Source organism: Stigmatopora argus, chromosome 2 (assembly GCF_051989625.1).
Source record: "Stigmatopora argus isolate UIUO_Sarg chromosome 2, RoL_Sarg_1.0, whole genome shotgun sequence".
NCBI classification, from domain to species: Eukaryota; Metazoa; Chordata; class Actinopteri; order Syngnathiformes; family Syngnathidae; genus Stigmatopora; species Stigmatopora argus.
In genome coordinates, this window is record NC_135388.1 from 19942295 (window position 1) to 19961888 (window position 19594).

At 40.8% G+C, this 19594-nt stretch overlaps 1 protein-coding gene across 4 annotated transcripts in view; it reads left to right on the forward strand.

Annotated features, from left to right (window-relative positions):
* The window catches only part of samd4a (sterile alpha motif domain containing 4A), a 55280-nt gene that overhangs the window by 9934 nt on the left and 25752 nt on the right, over positions 1–19594 (forward strand). For 3 of the 4 annotated variants that reach the window (XM_077587185.1, XM_077587195.1, XM_077587176.1), the window contains 3 exons: positions 12757–13335; positions 16445–16729; positions 19217–19326. In XM_077587185.1, the coding sequence (XP_077443311.1) occupies positions 12757–13335; positions 16445–16729; positions 19217–19326 (974 nt within the window). The remainder of the gene's footprint in view (positions 1–12756; positions 13336–16444; positions 16730–19216; positions 19327–19594) is intronic. The other variant, XM_077587204.1, reaches the window with a different exon arrangement.

Genomic DNA, 19594 nt, shown 5'->3' on the forward strand with positions numbered 1-19594 from the left:
ATGTTCTATATTCTGAACATCATGACAATCCAGTGTTGGGGATTTATGGTGCATTAACAAGAATACTAACGGGTTGACGATGGTTTCAAACTGAATTGACTCCAATTTTGTTTTCTTTGTTGTATATTGTATAGTGTTATTTTTAATGAGTATATGATATACATGAACAAAGCTTAAGGATGGATACTATTATAGAGTAATACCTTGAGATACGAGCTTGATGCGTTCCGGGACCGAGCTCATATGGCAATTTACTCGTATCTCAAATCAATTTTCCCCATAGAAATGAACTATGTATAAATTAATTTGTTCCCACCCTCTGACAAAACGCCAAAACAGAATATTACAATGAAAACATCTTTTTGTTGGTTCTAATTCAGCACAAAGTAACAAATACCTATCTGGTGGCCATGATCTTCAATAATATGTCAAATTACTCAGTACAGACAGACGGTAACGGAGTGCGCGGATGAGAACGAGAGAGCGAGAGGGAGAAGGGTCAGGAGAGAGACTTGGTCGTAACATAACATAAACTTTAAATTTAACTTGAATAAACTTAGATGACCATACACACTTAAGAATAAGTTTTAATCTTACGTTACACTAAATTTAAAACCTATTGTGCAATAACCAAGGCAAAGATGTTAATGTATTCCACCGTGGCTTTCGAGGCGGAACTTCCTGCTTCTCCATGCCTCAGAGCCGAGTGTACCCCAGTTTGTTTTTTAAAATTATCAAGACAGCCACAGCTCACTTTGAAGGGTTCACCTGGTGTCGAAGACTCCCCTTGTTCATATGCTTGCTTTGCTTTCAAGTCCATGTAGATTCCGCTGGCTTTTTCGCATAATATTGACTCAGTCACGCTATCTTGCGCTAACTGATTATCTTTTATCCATATTAAAAGAAGGCTCTCCATCTCGTTATAAATGTCACTGGGATGGAAATTATAATTACAGAGCTGCCAACTACCCCGGAATTTTCGGAGTTTACCTGGAAATGCAATGCAAACTCCGGGACCCCAGACAGCCTTCCTAAAGTCCGAAGATACAATTAAATTGTCACTTCATTTTGGAAAAGTACCACATTTCCCTTTTAAATGCCTAGAAATTCACACCACAGCTATGGCTTTCGTCATCTTGATTCAACTGCACTGTAAACAGGAAGAATTCGGTCACACAAGTGCATTGTGAATCATCCGAGTTACAAGTTCTGACAAATGATTCGTCTTGTGTGACTTTAGCGTGGCAATCGATTGATTAGGTAGCCTCGATCGCTTTAAGGTTTGTTTTTTTCTTAAGGGAAGTAATTATTATTAAGGCTGTCTAAACCACCAGCCTTTTGTTTTGAAAAAAATCCTATCATTTCTGGGTTTCTAAGGGAAATTCAAGTAGTAGTACACAGCACTCAATACAGACGCTCCCCTACTTACGAACGAGTTAGGTTCCGAGCGATTGTTCATAAGTTGAATTTTTGTAAGTTGCTCAGTGCTATATTTTGTATTATAATTTATATTTAAGGCCTATATAAGTATATTGAAGGTTTATATAAGTGCATTTGTATGTTTAAGGCTTGTATAAGTAACACGCATTGGTTTGTACTGAAAAAAAACATTTAATAAAATGGAGAGAATACATACAGTACTGTATAGATACATTAGAGAGAGAGAGAGATTTACTAGAAACTGGCCGAAAGAAGCTATCTAATGACAATTGCAGTTTTCTTTTTTTCATCATAAATGATGCAGTAGCACTCTATGGCATCATTCAATTGATTTGCAAACTTTGTGCAACGTTCAATATTTGGGTCCTGCTGCTCGATCTTTATGTTTATAAATGGTACTGACGGTCGAACGATTCAAGTTGTATTCCCGTGCAACGTGCATCACGCTTCGTTATTATTGCCACTCATTTCAAATGAAATGGCTTGCCTCTTCCTTGCACCTCCCTCAATAGAAGCCTTTCGCTTTTCACCTACCATATTGAATAATGGATGCACGAGATATTTAATGATAAAGATGAAAAAGGTTCTTTGCGCTCTGGAGATACGTTCACACACTTCCGCATTGCAATGAAGTGGGCAGAAGAAGGTAGATGCTGGGTGAGCTGAGCTCTCACAGCGCCAGGCGTCGGTATTAGCGGCGGAAAGAAGTACTACTCGGAAAAAGGCGCGCAATACAAAATCGAACTTACGAACATTTTTCGACATTAACGCAATTTGCAGACGTGTTCGTAACTCGAATGTTCGTAAGTAGGGGAGCGTCTGTATGCATCCTCGGAATAAGCGCAAAATGGATCGCAATTTGGATGAAACTATTAAGAAATCCAGACTATTAGTGAATTAACTTAACGTCCCGCTGTTCGTTGATAGCGCTGGAACACCTCATGTACACAGATACTCCTGTCAGAGAGTGAGACGAAGGCACACAGATGATTGATCAGCTTCTTTTATGAGTTTCAAGCAATTGACAGTGCATGATATTCTTCTCCACGTTTGCATCACAGTCAACTTTTTCTGAACATTGAAAAACTCCGCTGAAGACCTCCGCGGTACTCCATACAAAACTACAACTCTGGGACCCTAAGCTGTCCGCCCAAGTGACAACATAGCAAGAAAAACTTAAGGACCCTGAGCTGCCCACTTAGGTGCCCGAACGAAAAGAAACAATATAACCTGCCTTTTAATGGAAACACAACAGGAAAACAGTAAATTTATAACACAGACACCTCTGTGGTTAGTCCTTTTGGAAGGCTTGATATCTTTCTTACCATCCTTTTTCTTCAGGATGGTAGATTGTCGAAGCACTCTGTCAAATAATCTTGCGTAAACAAAAATAATGTTTCAATCCGTGTCACAGCCTTCAATCCGTGTCACAGCCTTCAATCCGTGTCACAGCCTTCAACCCGTGTCACAGCCTTCAGCTGTATCACACCCTGCATCTTTGTCATAGAGACTTTGTACGTCACGCAATCTTGCCCTAATTAAGCTGTTGATGCACAAAAGAGAGTCGGAGATTGGAGAGCGAAAACAGTCGAAGATTGACCGGAGACTTGCGCAGAGTGACTCTGTCTGTTCTCCCTCCGTGCTCTCCTTCTGCAGAAGCGTCAAAATCTCACTCATCTATCTTGGCGTGCTTACTTGTCTTCGACCTTGTTGAATGTTCATCGTGGACCGGACACACTCCTCCCGTATTGGCGAGCCAGCCCAGTCACGCATACACCACTCATGTTTTTTCGATTATTTTGTGCTTGATATCGATTATCATCATATGCATTTTCTTCTCACTACCCTTCATTGCACCGGCTTGCTTTGGACCCATTGTTTTTCCCCTTAATTCTGGACTGATTAACGCAAAAACACAAAAATGCACCCTCTACGCCCAGTGCTCGTAGATCTGTTTACGCAAGGGAGATGCGGTGAGAAAGACACTGCGCTTTTATCATAAGCAGCCCCCTTGCATACTTGGCCACCTGGCTGTCTCGTATCTCAAATTTGATGAAATTTAGATGAAAGCAGTGTTAGATCCTCCTACCCTGTTTTTTTTCTATATTTAGCTTTCTTTACCATTAAGAGCATTTGACAAACAAGCTTCTTTATTGTCAATATAGAAAGTTAAACTTTACATTTTAAACAGTAGGCTGAAGGTAGAAAATAAATGTATTAAATTTAACGTGTACTGAATTGTTGTTACACCCACTGTGTTTTCCTTGCTCTCGGCACTAATAGATTTTTAAGGGGTTGTCAGTGGGGCTTTGAATAAATTATGAATAGGTAAAGGAGAGAGTCCTCAGTTGTTCTCGGACTGATTCTTTTGAGAACCATATGCCCTGGCAGAATCAAAGTTCACATTCCCAGCACAGTAAAGGCTGCCACTTTCAGAGCCCTTACAGGTATACTGCTAACCAACTGCTGTTCCTTCAATTCCCACTGTGGTCCGACAAGTCTTCCAGCACTAGTTATTCCCGCAGCAGGGGAGCAGAGGGGATGTTGTCGATACGCTCAAGAGGAAATGGGAAGTGTGGGGAGTGGGGTGGAGTGAAGCATTTTGAGAATTGTACTCAATTTAACAGCCATGTCTGACATGGAAACCTTGTCGACTGATATAAAAAAGACACAAGTCAAACAAACAAACAAATCTAATAGTGACTCAATTTTTATCTTAAAGTTCCCACAAATAGACAATTTATTTATTAATAAGCATTTGAACAATGCTAACAATGCTTGCTTCAGCAAACCTTCCAACAACACTTGTCAGTTAATCTAACTATGGCATATGACCTTGCCAGACGTAAAAATTCCCCACTGTCAGGTTGACAACATAATCAAACATATTATTATTATCAGAAGCTAATGCTGGGTAGGCTCATTATAATCTGTGCCAACCTAGAACCTTTTCTTAGATTTGGTTCTGACATGTCTGTGCTTCGAATTATCTAAGTCAAGTCCATTTGCCTTCATGTTGCTTTCGATATGATAAATTGCCCCACAATTTTATAACAATGTGGATGTGCTTGCTTTTAGAGAAATGTTCAGAAACAAACTTTACTTTATTATGATATACCTGGTTGTCACAATGGTTGACTTTGTCCCTCTGGACCAGGTGTCTCCAAAGTATTCTATAGAAGGTTGCAGGATTTCATTCCAACCAAATAAAATGACACAATTTCACTAATCTGGTGTGTTACAAGTGTAATATATTGATTACAGTCAGGTGCTGATCGTTTCAGCAGTAACCTCATTGCTTAAACTGTCTTTGCTGTATCAATTGGTACAAAAACCATAACCCACAGCGGCCCTTGAGGACCTGCTCCAGCTCTCTGTGTCCCTTTTTAAAATATCAAATAGTTTGAAGCGCAGTTATCTGGTAAAGCCTTTTTAACAGGATGCTTCCATGAACAGTAGCTGTGATGATGCCTTTCCTTTTCCTGTAAAGAGAAACACAAATATTTTGTCAATGGCAGGTGCTTCCCACTTTGGTGTAAGAAAAAGAGCACCGTTATATTTGCCCTGTAAAGACTAGATTGTAATCCGGTATTCACACATTTTAGAATACATACAGTGAATGTAAAATGCCATCCTGAATGACTAGTTAAAATGAGAATCTGGATGTATGATTAGTAAGACTGAATCAGTGTACTGTTATTGCAGCTGGAGATGCACTGACTCATGATTGCTTGGAAAATTACAAGGCGGTCTTGTTACTTATTTAAGATTACTTTGGGGAGTAGTTCCCTTTTTTTGTAATCACAAATGTTTGGCATCATTACATCTTTAAATCAATCAAAGACAATGTTGTATACCATGTAATTTGACAGGGGACCTCTTCTAGGTGTAGTCTACCTTTCAACCGCGGTCAGTTTGATTAGTACTGTACATAAATTTGACCTGATTCTACTTACATTAAGAACTTTGCTGCGTCAGAAAAACATGCACTATCTGCTCAATATCGTATCCTTATGAAATTGACGATCCACATCCCTAGTTAATACAGTAACGAGAATAGGACATTTCTTTGACAGGCTATTGCTCTGGTAGATGTTGACAGTCTGGATTCATCTTTAAAAACTTTTACATCAGTTGCATTGGGCTGTGTGACATGACTACAACCTATTTGATGTCGGATGTGGATTCAGGTTTCTATACATGTTATAATGCAGCTAACAGTAGTTCAGTGGTCCAAAACCACTCGACTAGTACCAGTCCGCAAGCCATTTGGTTCTGGGCTGCCAGAGAAATTTTAACGCTTTAAACCTCATGTACAAGTCAATGCTCAAGTACAGAGATAATAAGCCAGTGGCGCGTTGCACTTCAAGGTTGCCAGATCAGAAAGACAGTCTCTAACACAACCAGTTCTGTGGAAACACGGCCAATCTGTCAACACTATTACACCTACCCACACACACTCACTTGTGTGCTCTTCAACAAATATGGCTGATAGCGCACTGTGATTAAGTCGCGTTTCCAAATTTTGACGTGTCGCTCCATATCCACCCGGCTCAGCTGGTCCTCCTCCAGGTCTGAGTTGCCATGGGAGCTACTTTCGGTCGCATCTGAGTTGAAGGCTCGAGTTAGTTGGCCAAGCCTCTAAGCTCCAGAAGAACTTTGTGGTCGCCGTTCCCCGGGTGGCAGCTTCAGGGGCGCGGCTGAAGACGACTGCCCACTGGCAACCACCCGGCCCATGGTCGAGTCCAAAAAGCAGCCTTGCTGCTGCTATACATGGTCCTCCATTTTTGGCCTCCACCATAGCAGCTTGTAGCACCGAAATGAATGCAGTGTGTATGTCAGCTGGGCCATTACATATGTATTTTCTTGAGGTTTGGGATGCTTGAAAAGTGGCTCTCACACCATGTCTCTCCAAAACTAGCACATCTGTTTCAATCTCACTCCCCTATTTAAAATGAGAAAAGTCGGATATCTCTTGTGTAACAATGAAAAATACATTCATTGGTGCTTAGGATATGGCTCATCACATTTTCTAAACCTCTTTATCCTCATTAGGGTCGCGGGGGTTGCTGGAGCCAATCCCAGCTGTCTCCGGGCCAGAGGCGGGGGACACCCTGAATCGGTGGCCAGCCAATCGCAGGGCACAAGGAGACGGATAACCATGCACACTCATACCTAGGGGCAATTTAGAGTGTCCAATCAGCCTACCATGCATGTTTTTGGAATGTGGGAGGAAGCCGGAGTACCCAGAGGAAACCCACGCAGGCCCGGGGAGAACATGCAAACTCCACACAGTTGGACATGACCTGGATTCGAACCCAGCACCCCAGAGCTGTGAGGCCGACGCGCTAACCACTTGCCTCACCGGGCCGTCCGCTTAGGATATGTTTCTTTTGCAATCATCTTGCATTCCCCGCCTCTGTCTTTAGTTGTTGTGCACCCCGTCCCCCGGCACAAGGAAAAAACAGGACAATCTTTACCAGTCTGCAGTGAGAAAAAAGGTTGAGAACCACTGCAGTATTTAATTTTTCACACAATCTAGTGGTATTGCTTCAAAAGGCTCAATCATACGACAGTCTTATGAACAGCTCATTTAAATCTTTTGGCCAAGTACATACACTATTGTTGGGTAAATAAAAGAAATTAAGTAAATCATTTTCTATGAAGATGCCTGACTGTTGGATAGTCTGCTTCCTTTTACTCAATATCACCAGTATGACTGTGGAGTTAGACACTCTCAAATAAGCTGTTGTTGATTTCTTCACTGTTGTCACTAATCCATTCCAGTGGATTTAGTTAAAAATGTTTCATTGGAAAAATGCAACAATACAAATTAATGTATGTTCTCTGCAACTTTTTTTAAATTTCTTTTTATATAATTACCGTATTTTCCAGACTAAATCTCTCATCTCATTCTCTGAACCCCTTTATCCTCTCTAGGCTCGCGGGGGGTGTTGTGATTAATAAGGCCCAACATGCCCTCCTATACTGTGGACATTATTTTAAGAGCGGACACGTGTTTGAATGGGCAACATTTTTGTTATTGGTAAATAATCATCCAGGGTTTTCACAGCATTTTGAGGTCTGGAATCCCTGTTTTGTCTTACCAGAAGTATTTTGTGTTCAAGGCTACATATCGACAACTGTATTTTGGCAACATCATCACCCTGTACTGTTCAGACCCATCTTGTCTACTGTTTAGTTACTTTTGTCCAGATCATTGTATGCGCATGTGTTAGTAAGTTCAACTACGGGTCCGTTAGGAATCACTGCATTCTTCAGCAATAGACTGCGTGGTATGCCAGCACATTCCCCACCGCTGAGCTGTAGAATCCACTCGGAAAGCAGCAGCGGGAATGTTTCCTTTCTTTCTCCTCCCACTCACCGTTTCTATTTTGTTCTCCTTAAGTCACCCTCATCACTGGCCTATTACCTTTTCTGCTTGACCAACATCTCCTAATTTGTAGCTTTGGTATTCAATAGCTTTGTCTGGCCATAGGTTTTTTTTTTAATGAAAGGGGTATTCCAAGAATTAAAGCACTTTTTTTTTCTGAACTATTTTTTTAAATTAAACATCTGATCTATCTTTGGTGGTTGGAAAACTGTAATGGCTGTGCCAAATGTGGTGTTGAATCAACAAGCAAGTGAACTGTGCCACTTGGTAACAACAGTAAATAACATTACAGAGTTGGAAAGGACAGACTAGCATGTTACACATTTTAATTCGAAAGGTTTCACCACCTTTTCACAGTTATAACACAGAGGGTTTGGACAAAGCTTCACCATGTAGTATGTTACCTACAATAAATTTATTCCTACTTTATCACTATCAAGCGTCCTTACATACAGTATTTTTTGGATCGTGTAGTCAGTCGTGTTGATAACCAATAAGACAATATTCATTTTATCTGTTTGTCTTTGTGTTCTTGATATATCATCTATATTTAGATAGAAAGGAGTCATATGTCTGTCTAGTGGTCTCCACAAGTGTGTAAGTATGCATCCCTATTGGGCTGTGTTAATATTTGCAAGTCAGCGATGTGTAACAAATGTGCTAAAAAAATCACATTGTTTCCGCATCTGTCACTGGGTCTGTGATTTGATACCTTTGTAACAAAGCCCAAACTCTTCAAAGTTGAGTCTGGTCTGACTATGCCACCAACCAGTTGCTTAATTTTATTATTATTCCAATTCCTTTCATATGAAAATTACTATTTTGGCATGGGCATTTTTTTTGTCATTCAAAGAATGGATGTGTTATGATTAATCATGGTAAATATTGTATTGTAATCCAGATAGGGCGTACTGACTGAAAGGGTGCTGTCTGAGTTGCGGGTGCAATTTCTGTTTTTTTCCCCATAGAAAAGTGGCTTTGGCTCAATGGACACGCTGCAATGTTTGTGCTAGCATGACACACGCTATGTTTTAATCTTTCAAAGTGCAACCCATCATTTGTCACACTGAGATACTTCTGGTTCAGTTGTTTGAGGAGGTTGTACTGTACTGATTTGCATTTTGTACAATGAACTATTTGTGTTCCATTGCAAAATTGTGATTTAGACTACTTGATTCATTATCTTCAACTCTAGTGCATTATGAGGTAGATTGAGTTCACAGGGTTGAACCACAGTTCTGCTTCTCATACAGTATATTGTCATAACTTAGCCACACCTCATTTCTCCTTCCCCAATCTCCACTTAACACTCTAAACTTCAGGGTGTGATCAAATATTATTTAACTGGAGTAGAAGTGAAGAATTTGTCACACCCAGAAATCTGATGTCTTTTCACGTAGATATATGGTGGTTGCGGTTGCCTAAGATTGAGTGATCTCTCTCTGCTCACTTAACGTTAATTTGGTAAGGAATCTGTCTCTTGTGCTTTTACATTATTTCAAGTGCATGAGCAGTAATTTTCCTCTATAAAAGTATCCCGTTGCCAGAGTGTAAGTATTCGTTCATTCTTTTTTTAAACCACTTATCCTCACAGGGTAACTATGGGCACCAGGGAGGGGGGACATCCTGAATCGATGGCCAACCCATCGCAGGCCACAATGAGACAGAAAACCATTAACGTTCACACTCCTAACTAGGGGCAATTTAGAGTGTTCAACCAGCTTGCCTTGCAAGGGGTTTAGGATGTGGGAGGAAACCGGAGTACCCGGAGAAAACCCATGCAAGAACGGGGAGAACTTGCAAACTGCACACAGTGAGGACTGACCTGGGAGCGAACCCTCGACCCCAGAACTGTGAGGCCGACACTCTAAGGCCGCAGTGTAATTACTATAATTGGGTCAATTTTTGTAAACAGTACAAACTTAAAAAAATATTTTTTAGCAGCAAAGCACAGTTTGGAGGTGTTCTGCTGAGAAGGCAACTGCTCTAAGTTTTTACAGCTGTAGATGAGCTTTTCCTCAAAATCACAAACTGTGGTTGCTCATGGCCAATTGGTCGTTTAATGCTTTCCTGTCATCCAGAAATAAACATTAAAATTTGATTCTCAATTGGACTAAAGCATGCTTCATTCAAAGGAATGGAATTAAGAATTACATCATCACTAGAGTGCAGTGGCGGGCCGTCAGGGCCTTCAAGGCCTTCTCTGCTGGCCTAAGAAATATCTGAATCATATTATATTTTGTCCATCAATACTTATTATTCCAAATGGTCTGTTAGCTTCCTTTCATTGCCTTTCCCCCTGGTTGCACTGCTTCCAGATGTGTGTTTTCATATTGAAGCATTTAACCAATCACATTTCAGCCGTTATTTGTTGCCAGATCAGATCTGCCTCAAAGCCTTCACAATCAGTTCTTGCGGGCTCTGCTGCATTAAACTAGACTGTTGCTTTTAACCAATCAGATTTCGAGTTGGCAACCCCACAATGATTTTTCATAGGCGTTAGCATTTTGCTGGCTGGGACATGTCATTGCTTTCACAAACTATGATTGGCTAGTAGGCGGGCCAAAGCAGTACCCGAGGCAGCCGAGATCGCAAACTCCACCCACAATAGCCGACAGAAGCAAAAACAAATGGATTCTGTTTGCTCACACAGCTATTTTCCAGACGGACTTTTCCAGAAAAAAATGGACATTAAGAAAGGGCGGTCCACTCTGAAGCTAGCAAGCCTGTTACAGCCGGGAAAATCGTGTGTGCGGGACTTTCAGTGCGCTAACTTAGCTGCACCACCAAATAGAATATTGTTGTGTTGATTTAAAGCCATTTTCAAAACGGACTATGCCGGAAATATGACAGGACAGGCTCGACTTTCATCATTAGCTTCGATGGCGATAGGAAAGAAGGAAGAAAGAAAGGAGGATGGATATTGTGTAAAAAGGATTTTTGGTGAGTAAAATATGGCTATATTCCTAAATAATATTTCAATTGTGGGCCAAGTTCTGATATCTGAAAAGCTCCAGTGTTGGTATTTAATCACAAAATGCTGCTAGGAAGTGGCTTTTACCCTAGTTTAATTTTTGGCGTTTCACCATTGACGTCCATCGCTGTCTTTTCCCGGGAAAAATCACCCCCTGGCCTGGTTTTAATGTCTGAAAAGCTCCAGTATTTGTATTTAATCATGAAATGCTGCTAGGAAGTGGATTTTACCCCATTTTTGTGCATTAATTTATTGATTATTTTTTATGTGTCGCAGCTGTAGCTGCAGTAACGGTTTTATAGCCATAAAATAGTTTTTGAGGGTTGGATTGATACGTTGAAGGCGCTACCAGAAAATGCACCGGCCGCCACTGCTAGAGTGTGGGTTGTAAACTACCTCTCCTCATCTCACGAAGGCAAAGTCAAAATCCCATGTTTTGAAAAAAGATCATAGTTTCTGTGACTCTTAAAGCGGCATTTCCTGTCACGTTGAAAAAGCCAGTGCAGTTTAAAAAGGTCTGAATTGCTTACATTTCTACAGTTAGTTTTGGACTGAATAGGATCATATTTGAACCTGTGTATGTCTTGAGAATGTTATGATTTTCTCTCGAACCTTTGCTGAAAACCTTTGGATGTAAGGGAGTAAATAGCAAACCAAAAGTAAGAGTTCCAACCATATATTTGTTTTTTGGGGGGGTCCCCCCTAAACCTTGTTTATTTCTTAAAGGCAAAATGAAAGTAAAACCTTCGGCGACTAAAGTATTTGAGGCTTTCCATCTGCTACATCAGTCTTCTAGTGGTATATTCAGTCATAGCAAGTGAGCATTGTTGCAAAACGTTTTGCCACACCATGACTTCAAGATATTTGGCACAGAGACAGATATATTTTTTAGATTGACTTCATAAATCAAAAGGAGACGACATCATTAAGGTCATGTTCATATTCATGCAATCACAAGTCTCCCAAAATGGAAGCGTGGCTCTGTCTTGTTCGGTCCTCTGTACTTTTTAGAGGGCTTCCCAAAACTGTTCCCCTGACCTATTCTAGCGCTTGTCTAAGATCACGGCTAACTACAGCCCTCTAATAACAATAGCGCCATGACCTCAATGTTATGTTTAGAAGTACACCATCTTGCTTTCCAGCTTACATAAAGGAAAACTTTAGATGGCAAAAAAGAGAGACATTGCATGACGTGATGTCATCTCATTAGTCATATTTTTATTTCTTTTTAGCTGTGATATTGACTTTCAGTAGGCTAATGTGCTGTACTGAAACAAAATGTTACAATTGAACCCTTCTTGGTGTCAGGAGCCAGACAGGAACATTTCTGCTTGTATTTGTTTGTACTATATGTTAGTTTGCTAGTGGCATAGCTTAGATTCATATGGATGACTTTGCCATGGACCAAGAAAGAAAGTAGCAAAGAGCTGCCTCTTGAGACAGCATCTTATATACAGTAATCCATCGAATATCACGGCTTCACTACATCGCAGATTTTTTTCTGGGGAATTTTTTTTAAAATTAAATTTTGTTTTTGTAAGTTCAGAAAAATGTGAAAATCCACGCTGAAACTCGCAAGCAGAAGCCACTCCCCTGTCCTCCGCTTGCTACTATGACTCGGCACTGAAGTAAAAAAATAAAAATAAAATAAAATTTGCGTTTTTTTCCTTTGTCTGGTCTACATTAACCGCGATAATCGAGGGATTACTGTGCAATGTAAAAAAAAATTCTCATCATTAAATAATTATTTAATCAAATGTACCTAATTGCTATCCGTTTTGGAGTTTAAAAAAATAAAACTAAAGAAAATACATACGAATTAAAACTTGAATTCATTATTTCAACTATTACCCTAAAATTAACCACTAAAAATTGTGGGGTTTATTGACAATGCATAAAAATTTGAAATGTGACCATGTTTTGTTCCCTTCTCTTCGTCTTCCTACAGAGGTAATCAGCCAGTGGCAAGGCGAGGCAAAAGAACGTGTCATCTCACTTGTTCTCAACCATTTGCCACTACTTAAGCCAGGCAATGTAGAAGCCAAGGGCGAGTATATGCGCCTGCTACCACGCATCCTTGCGCACACTATTGAACGTGGCCGCCACCTAGAAGAGTCTCGCCAGCTCTTGTCCTATGCCCTCATCCACCCAGCCACCTCCCTCGAAGACCGTGCTGCATTGGCTTTGTGGCTCAATCACCTGGAGGAAAGGGCTGCTGCCACAGGAGACTCACTTGAAAGGCCGTCACCCTCTGGCCCACATCACCGTCAGTCCACTCCACCATCTACCCTCACATCATCGGGATCCTCCACAAACAGTTCCTCTTCAAGTAACCCATATGGGTTGCATCACCACCAACGCTATGGCTCAGACGATCGCCTTAATGGGTGGCAAAGCAGCAGAGATTCGGGGCTGGGAGGAAGCTGGCAGCAGCAGGGCTGTGAGAACGGACACCTGCCTCTCTACCCATCATCCTCTGTGCCAGCAACCATCAACACATTAGGAACTGGTGGAAGTGGTAATGCCAGTAAGTGTACTTTCCTTTGTTATATCTCATGTTAAATTTCTGTTGTGATTTTTGAGACTTTGCACCGGTGAATCGTAATATAACATAAACAAATTTAAATGAACTTGGATTACGATGCAGACACTCTCAAAAATAAGTTTGATCTAACCTTACAGTAAACGTAATTCTTATTTTGTTTTACATTTTTATACCTTTCTTCGCCCGGCCGGGTTGGCTATTTGCCCCACCTCCACCCTGACTTTCACTATCGATGGGCTGTCTGCTTTTGTATTCCCTTCAAAATATTCCGAAAATGATGCATACAAATGTCCTCACAATAGGATAACGCACGACCACTTGCCAACGAGAAGTAATATATACTCCTCGTCCAAGCGATCGCTACGCCATTCGCGCTGAGTGACGGAAAAAAAACACTGAAAAAAATGCAACACTCCGCCCAGTGCTCGTAGATATCTGTTATACACGAAAGAGATGCGGCAAATAAGACAGTGCGCTAAAATCATAAACGGCTTCTCATGTCTTGGCCACCTGGCTTTCTCGTATCTCGAAATTTGTCTCGTATCTAGAGATAATTATTTGCTCGAAATGCTCATGTCGGGGTGCTCGTATGTCGAGGTACCACTGTATATATATGTATGTATATATGTGTATATATATGTATATATGTATATATATATATATATGTATATATGAATGTGTACAGTATATACATATATTCCGACGTGTCTGCTGTTTTACCTAAATTTTGCATGCATCATCTAAAACTGATCTAATTTTGTATAACATACCAAGTTTTGAACTGACAATGAGTTTTGAATTGATATTTTTTTTCCACTTTCTTAGAAAATTTACCACAAGGAACTTTGTTTTAGAAAAATGTAATTTTGAAAGAAACAGCCATTAGTCCAATGTTTTTTTATGTTATTGTTTTACCAAGACTATGGCTAGTTTTGCACTTAGTATTATAAATAGAATAGAATAGAATTAGAAAAATAACAACCACAAAACCATGTTCTGAGCGCAGTGACTGTCTGTCGACCAGTTGCATTTTGAGAAAAGCCTTCGACTACAGGTAACTAACTACAGTGTGCGTGTGTGTGTGTCTGTATGACATGAAAGCGAATACAGTGAGAAGCCTGGCCTTTTCAAACTAAGCATAACTATGGTCAGAGCAGGATATTTTCAGAAAAGAATGCAAGAGGTCTGTGTTTTTTTTTCTTGCTGGGACATGAAAGAAACAGCTGAGGGCTTATAAATAAAGACATATTTAAAACCCTGCTGGCAGGCCTAAGAAATATCATCTTATATTTTTGACTCCTTGGAGCCATAGAGCTACACATCTCAGGGTTTCAGAATGGAAGAACCAGCGGTATTAACAGCACAGTATTAAAGGAAAATATTGGTATAACGTTGAAGAACAAAGAATTGTGTGTAATTTTTCCTCATACGGCTTTCCAATGATGATCGTGTGAGTCATCTGTGTAACAACCATTCTGAGCTGTTTTAGTCGAAACAGTAAACACGTTACAAACCAGAGCGCTTGTACTAATTTTTACGCTAATATTATTTTCTGTCACACTGCCACGTGTACTATTGACGGGACAATTGGCTTGACCATGGCCCATAGTTTGAGCACAAGCCTAAGCCACAGCAAAGCATGCCACACATCCTTTCCCTTGTAAGGCAGCCTTTGTGGGAGACTGTATTTAGGGTAAATGGCTAATATTTAGGCACTGGAACATGTAATGTTAGATGGGCAGCTATTTTAAACAGACCTTATGAAGTACTATACATAGCGCCAACACTAAGACCACATATAGGATGGGAAAAGAGGCAGTAGTGGATGCATTTTACCCCGTCAAATTGGCCACAGATACCAATCTTTTGTCTTGACACAATTTCATCCAGATTACCTACCTTTGCAGTCTGGGGAAAACATTCTACAATGCTCCTCTTGCTATACCAGATCAAATGGATTGACTTCAACTTTGTTGATATACAGTTGTACCTCGAGATACGAGCTTAATTCGTTCCGGGACTGAGCTTGTATGTCGATTTACTCGTAACTCAAATGAACGTTTCCCATAGGAATGAACTAAAAACTAATTAATTCGTTCCAACCATCTGAAAAAAAAAAAAAAAAAAAGCAGGATATTGGATCGGGAAAAACTTTTTTATTTGTTCTAATTCGCCATCTATTAACAAAGTAACACATAACTAGTGGTTTAATAGTACTAAAATGTGTTTAATAGTATTACAATTAGACGGATTTTGCGGAGGGGCGAGAGAGAGGGACAGAGAGAGGGGGGGAGAGAGAGAGACTTTTTGCACGGCAACGCGCTCGTAACATAACATAAACAAATTTAAATGAACTTGGATTACGATGCAGACAAACTCAAAAATAAGTTTAAACTAACATTACACTAAACTTAATTCTAATTTTGTTTATAAAATTTTGATACCTTTCCTCTCCCGGGTTCGCTCTATTTGCCCCGCCTCCACCCTGACTTTCAGATGCAACCTATTGAGGGTTGTTTGCTTTTGTCTTCCCTTCAAAATATTCCCAAAATGATGCACACAAATGTCCTCACAATAGGATAACGCACGACCATTTGGCAATGAGAATTAGTATATACGCCATTCGCACTGACTAACTGGAAAAGAAAAACACTGAAAAAATGCAACGCTCCGCCCAGTGCTTGTAGAGACATTACACGAGGGAGTTGCGACCAGAGAGACATTACACGAGGGAATTGCGACCAGAAAGACAGTGCCCATGATGTTCTTATGAGCAGCCTCCCGCGTCCGCTGTATGCTCGTATATCAAAATTTGTCTCATATCTCAAGATAAATATTTGCCCAAAAATTTACTCGTATCTCAAATCGCTCTTATTTCGGGGCACTAGTATGTCGGGGCACTCGTATGTCGAGGTATTACTGTATTGTCATTCACTAATAAATAGGTGGGGCTTTTCTCTTTCGAAGTTCTTTGAGTAAAACCTATGTTGAATGAATTGCTCAAAACAATTCAAATACAACTTAGAATTGTTTTGTTTGAGCTACCATTACTTTGAATATCGGAGTAAACGTTACATTTCTTGTCTCACAGTCCTAACAAGTGGAAGTGGCAACCAGCCACACAGTCCACTGAAGCGCTCAGTGTCACTTACTCCACCAATGAGTGGTCCAAGCAACCATCCTATGGGTCCTGTCTGGTTGTCCCAGGAAGATCTACGTAGTAGTAGAGGCCCAGCCCCCGATCACGCTCCGCTTTCCCCCCAAAGCAGCATTGCTTCCTCAGGCAGTGGAGGAAGTGAACATCTGGAAGAGGCCAGTCTAGGAGGTTTAAGTCTTCATCGCAGTTCCTTCCATGAAGAGGGTAGCGGCATGAGGGGTGAGTCAGATGGGATTTATTTCATGCCCATTTAAACTAAGCATCGTCTTTATCAAAGGAGTATAGTTTTAAATTAATGCTTGACCCAAACATGTATAAATGAAATGGCATATTATAATGTAAATGATTATTTCGGTGACCAAATTGATGGAGGTTATCAGAAGCGGAGGACCCAGCTGGCATCAAACCCTCGATCTTCGAACTGCGAGGCCGACACGCTAACTACTCGTCCAAAGGGCCACCAGGAAAAATATTGATATTTAAATTTTTAATGACACAGTTTTAATGTCTCGCATGGGAGTTTGCTGTACTGTCACTGTGGCTGTTTGTATTGTTGTTTGTTCAGACCATGCAGTCGAACAGGAAAAAAAAGTTTTGAGAGTCAAAGAAAGAATGGAGAGAACAGTGATACAAAAATGAATACCCACGATGCTATCTAATCTAAGAACTGTAGTTATCTCGATATGACTGCTCTTCCTGAGGGGACATCCTATGAGGAAGGAATGCTGAAGTACAAGAAAATGTAAGAGAGGTCAGTTAGGCGTGTGATAGAGTAAGTTAAGTACAATAGCAATGTGTAGTGAGGAAACAATTATTGGGATAAATCACCTATGAATATTAATGAGGCAACATCCTACTTTTAGCTATTTTATCACTAATCCTGGCATCATGAGTTTTGAATACCAGTAAGAGTCTGGTGACACCTGTCACCAATCCACTGCGGGGCGGAGAGGGCGTGACCCCTACCAATAACTCACCGTAGCTATTCACACAGATGAAGAGGACCCTGCCCCATGAGCTATGCCATAGGAAAAGTGGGACCTACCACCCTACTATGATTGCCAGGTGCCCGACTGGCAACCATTAACCCGAGACCATAAAGGGATCGTCAGCAGAGGACATTGTAGGGTATGCGGTAAAATAGGAGACCTTAGCCAGGGAGCAGTGGGTCAGCAATCCTATCCCTCATCATAGCACCCCCAAAAGAGTATGATACATGTAGTTCATTAAAAAATGGTGTGGCCGAGGCCGGACGGGCGACACAAGCACTTGACTTGATGATGCCCTCCAACGGCCCCAACATCTACATACAGTTTAATATATGATGCATTAAAATCGAGGGGTACCCCAAAGACCCTGATTGAAAATGTGATTGATGAATGGATGGATGACTGGATAGATGGATGGAGAAATTTACATCTACCACATCGGTGTTTAAATCGCTAAGTTTAAAAAGGGAATATTTTTTAAATTGCTTGTTTAGCACTTTTGCATCGTTTACAATCTATAAAAGTTTCAAAAAATCAACACAAGATTCTGATTGCTATAGTCTGCCCATTACCCTTTAAATGATTCCCATACCTCCTCCAAGGGGTCAGGGTTGTAGTCCCAAAGTTCCCATCCCAAATCAAGAAGAAAATTGCATTTTTTTGGATTTGCAATTAGTGGTGCGCAATGAGTGCGGTCAACGTAGTTGGGGAAATGCATGAGCTAGTCCTAAGTGTCCCGACCAATAATTAGCTGCTTTGCGATCACGCGGTTTACGCATACTGGTGTGTGCGTGCACTACGCACACTCACAGCATTTGACTTTGAACGCATGGAGAAATGCTCGCAATGTGTGTGTAAGCGTGCAGGTGCCTGTTTTTCTGCGCGCATGCATTTGCAAATTTCTTGTGCTCTACGGAGAATGGCCGAAGAAAATTACTGTCAGTAATTCTGGTTCGGCAACCAATAATTGATCATTTTTCAGCATAAAAATAAATAAATTTGTATTGCAAAAGCTCAACTGTAAATATATTTATGGAAATATATTGCAATAATTTTGGATCAGTAATTTTCGATCAATTATTTATTGACGACGCCTGCTCCCCAGGCTTGCGTGGGTTTTCTTTGGGTACTGGTTGAACACTCTAAATTGCCCCTTGGTATGAGTGTGATTGGTTGACCGACTCATTTTTCCCAGCGATTGGTTGGCCACCAATTTAGGCTGTCCCCCGCCTCGTGACCATAGTTGGCTGGGTGGGATAAGCTCCCCCCGGCCCTTCTGAGGGTAAGAGATACAGGAAAATTAATGAACTCTAAGATACTATTCAAATTGGCATATATTTGTCTTATTGTAATTGTTACTCCCTATATAGACAAATTCATCTATTCATCTTCCATACCGCTTACCCTCACAAGGGTCAAGGGAGACACTGGAGCCTACCCTAGCTAACCACGGGCAGCAGGCGGGGGACATCCTGAATTGGTTGCCAGCCAATTGCACGGCCCAATGAAACAGACAACCCCTCACACTTACAATCACACTGCCACTGAGTGAGAATCAAACCCAGACTGCCCATACCTAAGTCAGGCAAAAGAACCACTTCACCATGAGGTGGCATATGTACATAGACATTCAAATTGTGCTTACTCTTGTATTACATAACCATAGTCCATGACCATGAAATGCTGTGCCAATTGACCGTATTTGTGTTTGTTGCAGATGTTCCTGCATGGTTAAAGAGTCTCCGTCTTCATAAGTATGCAGCACTGTTTTCCACCATGACATATGATGAAATGATGTCGCTTACCGAGGATCAACTCGAGGCACAGGTATTTCTAATTATTGTTAACCGTTGTATTGCTAGTGCCAATACTTTTGGGGCTCAATTTATGCCTGCCTTACTAAATTAAATTCCGCGAAGAACCCATGCCAATAAATTCATGATACCGTGTGGTTAGAGGGCTCCTAAGCCTTCCTTACTTCCACGCAAAGTCTCAAACATTCATCATTACAGCTCAGTAGCTACAATTTCCTGATAACAATTCCATAGTGGCTTGTACTGTTGATTGCACTTCAGAGAATAGGTCCCATACAATT